This window comes from Elephantulus edwardii, unplaced genomic scaffold (assembly GCF_000299155.1).
Source record: "Elephantulus edwardii isolate Elephantulus edwardi_28Jun2011 unplaced genomic scaffold, EleEdw1.0 scaffold00097, whole genome shotgun sequence".
Taxonomy (NCBI): domain Eukaryota; kingdom Metazoa; phylum Chordata; class Mammalia; order Macroscelidea; family Macroscelididae; genus Elephantulus; species Elephantulus edwardii.
This window is the reverse complement of record NW_006399847.1, coordinates 10,432,790-10,438,284: the sequence shown is the minus strand read 5'-3', so window position 1 is coordinate 10,438,284 and position 5,495 is coordinate 10,432,790. Positions and strand designations below refer to the sequence as shown.

Sequence of the window (5,495 nt, the reverse complement as noted above, 5' to 3'; positions counted from 1 at the left end):
ACACAATGGAATACTATGCTGTATTGAAAAACAAGGAATTCATGCAATATTATTCAAAATGGGTGACCCTGGAGGACATTATGCTCAGTAAAATATCTCAGTCACAAAAAAACAAATATTGCATAGTATCACTGTTGTAGAATGGGACTGACATCAGGGTTGGGGTAAGACTGAGAAAAACTGGATAAACTTTCTATACTGCATTGAAACAGATGAGGGAGAGAATAATTTAAAAGGGATGAAAGGGTATTATGTTTATCATAAGAGTCCGGAATTAAGGTTTCATAGTGGAGTGCACTTGGTGCAGGGGCCGAGGTGGGGGGAGGGATTGTGTACCATAAAGGAGTTTTTCTTTCGCTTTTAGAAAAGAGGAGCGAACGGGGTGGGGCGGGGGGGGGGGGGCAGGGAGAAAAGTGCAACAATGAATGACTGGAAATCCAAAATCTCTGTAAATGTTCATTAACATTAATGAAATTTAAAGAAAAAGATGTATTGTGATGGGAAAAGTCTGCTGTCGGTGACCTCTCCAAATTACTGAAGAGCAATGATGTCACTCTGGAGACTAAGGTGTGCCTTATACAGGCCACGGCATTTGCAATCACTCGCTATGAGTCAGAGAGCTGGACAATGACTAGGGATGATAGAAGGAGAATTGAGGCCTTTTAGCTGTGGTGTTGGTGAAGAGTATTGAATATACCTTAGACTGCTGAGAGAACAAAGAGGTTTGTCCTAGAAAGGGTAAGACCAGGCTGCTCCTTGGAGGCAAGGATTCTGAGGCTTTGTCTGACATACTTAGGACATGTTGCAAGGAAGAACCAGTCCTTGGAGAGGGACGTCATGCTTGGGAGTGTGGGGGGACAGTGCAAGAGAGGAAGATCCTCGATTAGATGGATTGACTGATTCAGTGACTGGGGTAATGGGGGTAGGTGTGTGAGAGACAGTGAAATTGACCCAGAATAGAGCAGGGTTTAGGGCTGTTGTACATAGGGTCGCTATGAGTCAAAGGCAATTCGATGGCAAATAATAACAACAACAACAACAACAACAACATACAAACAAAACTGCTTTTAGAACACTGTAGTCCGTGCTACATTTAATTATACACAGTTTACTTTGTTTTCTAATTGCGTTGTGTCATTATTACCCCAGTTGATAAATTCCTGTAAAGAAAGAAATCATTTATTATAATCTTTTCTCTGTTACTTTTGCCTCTATGGTACAAATGCACTAAGTTGGGCAGGTCATGACTTTCTGTTCTTTATTTTGTGCTATGAATACCCTGTGCTTTGTAAATTTTATCCTCTATGATGTTTATGAAGCAGGATTAGAGGTAGTTATGTTAATGAGGCAAGATATAATCTACAATTGTAGTTCATCTTTTGAGCCCCTCTCTTCTGAGACATAAAGGAAAGTAAACAACTGAGAAGAGTTAAGAGGTATGAGACTTCCACTGGAAGAGCTAGTGCGGAGTCCTTTGGAGTCAGGGTCCTTGTGCTTAGAACCTTCTAGAAATACAAGAAGCCTAATACCAAGACACACAGAGTTCTCAAAGGAACCCTGAGTCCTCAGGTGTTGAAAGGAGACAAGAACCTTCCACCAGAGCAGACAGAGATACAAAGGCTTTCTCTAGAACAAGTATTCCTAAATACCAAGTAAATAAACTTCTGTTTGTTCAAGGCATCTACTTAGGATACTTAGACGGACCCCTGATAATGTAATGTAAAATGTGTCCAGCTCCTCCAGAAAGGTCTGCAGCCTTAGAAATCTATTGGAGGGACACTGTGAGTCAGTATTAACTTGGCGGCAGTGGAGATAACTAAGAAAGACACTGCCCACTTCATCACATGTGTACACCTGGATCCCTTAAATGCTCAGACAAGAGCTGTATCACAGTTAGGGATTAAGCTATGTGGTGACACCTGCAACTATTAGGAGTTAGTTGGACACGACAAATGTGTGGATTAGGTCTAACACACAGACCTTAAAAGCTCTACAGGTTCAATAATAATCACAGATTATGCATGTTATTTTAGGTGCCAGTGGGTCAATTTTAACTCGCAGAACCCGGAGTGTCAATGCAGAAGTGTCCCAGTAAGGTTACTTGGCTGTAAGCTTTACCAAAATCAACCACAAGGTCTCTCTCCCTTGCAGCCACTCTGGTCCAGCTCTACCTTCAACCTCTCAGAGAAGTCAGGTGCTTAACCCCCCTGCACCACCAAGGCTTCTTAAGTTTTCTATTGTTATATACTGTCGAGTCAGAATCGAATCATAGCTGACCCTCCAGTGGATTTTCAGAAGCAGTGCATCGTATGGAAGGTGCAAGTCAATCTTTCTCTCATGGAGCAGCTGGTGGATTTCAACTGCTTGCCTTTGAGTTCCTTTACCTCTTACATCAGAGTTCCAAGTACTTTATTACCCAGATGGAATGAGAAGAAATGTAGTGTATATAAAATCACCCTTCTCCACTTCTTCCCAAGGCATTCAAAGGCTATATACTTGCCAAGTCAAAACTTTCCTTTTGTTCCTTCAATTACTCTGCTGATTGTTTTAGTATACATCTGATATTTTATCTCTATTATCACTTTAACAGCCCTTGATATGACTCATTTTTTTAATATTTAAAACTCAGACTACTTGGTCTGAGACGGTTCAAAACTGAACCATGAGATGTCAAAATGCAAAAAAGGACAAGATAATGAAAAGACATATTTTCTCTGCATTTTACCAAGAAGTGTAGAAGACATGTGACAATTAAAGAATCCACAAAACCAGAAGAAGGTGCTGGTTTGTTTTTGTTTGTTTGTTTTGAGCTTCTTTGTTAAAAAAATATTTTCCAACTTCAATATAAAGAACTGTAATGACAGAATTTATTCTTTAATGTGAAAACCACCACAAAAGCCAAAAACAATAAACAAAAGCCCAGTCAGAGTCTCATGGAGAGGTCCAGCATGGCCAAATCTAAGAACTCTACCCATCAGCCTCATCTCTCATCTTCAATGCTCTATGTACATGTGCTGTATACTTGAGAAAGCATAGTGACAATCAATGGGACCTAAGAGTGAGAAGTAGACGAGAAAGAAGTGTACCAAGTGCGAGAGCAGCTAAGTTCCACTACCTCTAACACTGACGAGAATGAATGCCATAACTGTAATCTAGGAAAGTCATTAATGTGTCCTGTCAACTCAGATAACATATGCAGAAGCAAGAGTAAATAAGAGAGAGAACAAAAATGTCTCTGTGAGGGAATCACCCAGACCTAGAAAGACACTGAGGTCTAACCAAGCCACAACAGCACAAAGGGCCTGATTCTCAAGTCTTCAGAAATTAAGTGGGGGAAGCAACAGCAATGAAAAGGTACACATTAAAAGTACTAAAGCTCAGTGAGAAGATGACACTACACATTTAAAAGCTATCTTTAGAAGACCACTTACTAAGTGCAATCACTGCTGCATTTAGGTTTATAAAGGAAGAATTTTACAGTCATTAAATATATAGACATTATGCTTCATATGAAAGCCACATTATACCTTTTAGAATCTGAATCTAGATCACATAAGTGGGACACAATCATCACCTCATCAACCTAGGACTAAAGGACCCTGCAAATCTAAACTTGTAAGGGATTTCCAGCATCACAGCTGGGCAATAATGTCCCTTTGGTGATCAAGCTCCAATATAATCACAGTTCAAGGTCCACCATATGCCTATTCATTCTCCTGAAGAAGGAATAGAATTCTTACTGTTCTTATTTGTTCTGTTTAACAAATTACTTGAACTCTTAAAAATATCTACTAAGTACTTCTACAGCAGGAACACCTATACCTGTTTGATCTTCACAATGCTTTCTTATCACTGGACAGTCTCCCTGCCCTCCAAGGTGACAAGTAAGCTCCTAACGCTGAGAAAGGCTAAGCTGTATCTCAGGGTCTCCTTTCTGCAATGGACATTTTGTTACTTGGCTTTTCAGAGTTCTCCACATGAGACACATTTACCAGAACAAACATCAATCTACTTCCTTTTTCTGTTAGTTAAGAAAGGATCAACTGACTGATGGTCATTAATTTGACTCAAGTATACGCAAAGATAAAGGAAGTTAAATGTACTCTAACTTTGAAAAAAATGATGCAAAGTGAAAACTCTTTGCAACTGATCCTATTATTTATAACCATCTCACTGCTCATCTACCTTTAACTGCCACATTCAAAGACACCTCGCTCATGCAACCAGTATACATCCAATGTGTAATCATGACCCTTTTCAAGGTTTTCTTGTAAATTAAAAGACTAAATGCAAACCTGACGGCATCCATGGGTCAGAAGCTGGTTTGCTCAAGGTGTTCACTTGCTCCCAGTTAAAGTCATCGTCATCAGGTTGACTGTATCCACAGGTGCTATAAGGCTCATCAAAAAGGCAGCCACCTAAAACACAAGAAGTGGAAGATTGTGTAAGCGATTGGCAGATCTGAAAAAGTTACAGTTACTGCAAATAAAAAGCACACACACTGAATGCTAAGCTAAATCGGAATTGATCTTATTACAACAGTCAATAAAGGGGTGGGAAAACCAACACCTAAGAAACTAGTCATCCTGTAATTGCTTGATAGAAACACTATGTGCTACCTTAAGAGTAAGCACTTTATTTTGAAACTAACAGAATAATGAAAGACTAACCTTTCAAATAATGGATACTAACCTTCCACAATAGCCTACCCTAACAAAAGTAAGACCAATACTGTTTCCTATAACATTTTAAAAGAGCAGAAGTTTTTCCTCTTGGCAAGTTTCCTTATCAAAACTGAAGCCGTTTGATGCTGTTTGCCTGTGTACCCTGCAATCTGAGGCTGAGAATTACTCAATTTTGGTACATCAAAGCTGCCAAGCTATTGTAGAACCTTGAGAAGGCTGAGCAAGCCCAGGGCACAATCACCAGGTGGAAATGCCCAGATAAAAGGACAGACTGCTAAAACTCTTCACACTCACTGTCCTGTCCCTCTCCTACAGACACAGAAAAACTTCTCACCCTGACTGGCCTGCCCCTCTTCTCCAATCCAAGAAAATGGTCACGTACTTCAATGCCCTGCCTTCCCTATTCAAGCTCCTCAAGTCTCCATTTGGGAAGCTCATACACCTCTCTCTAATATGCATACATATAAATCAAGCATCTGCTTTTTCCACTCCAAATGCTCTTTCCAAGACTGTTTTCTTCATGACAAGTAGTGGAACCACATTTCTCCAATAACATTATTGTTTAGGAACTGTTAATTTGATCCTTATGATCCCTTTGCAAGGCTAACTATTAACTGTATCTTGTCAATACCTCTGTACACTGTTGTTATGAAATTAATTCCATGATGGTATACATAATTTAATACTTTCAAATTCATGTTTTCCGCACTTACAAATATCTGGAACTATTGACTCTCTAACCCAATATCCCCAGCAAATTGAAAAAGAACAGCAAGAAAACCCGACACCCTTTAAAAAAACTGAAATTAT

The 5,495-nt window shown here is 39.6% G+C and overlaps 1 protein-coding gene across 2 annotated transcripts in view; it reads right to left on the bottom strand.

Moving 5' to 3' along the window:
- The window catches only part of PTPRM (protein tyrosine phosphatase, receptor type, M), a 921,068-nt gene extending 916,650 nt beyond the window's left edge, over positions 1-4,418 (bottom strand). The window contains exon 1 of one of the 2 annotated variants that reach the window (XM_006891412.1): positions 4,296-4,418. In XM_006891412.1, the coding sequence (XP_006891474.1) occupies positions 4,296-4,305 (10 nt within the window). In that variant the 5' untranslated portion in view covers positions 4,306-4,418. The remainder of the gene's footprint in view (positions 1-4,295) is intronic. The other variant, XM_006891411.1, reaches the window with a different exon arrangement.
- Positions 4,419-5,495: the final 1,077 nt, after the last annotated feature.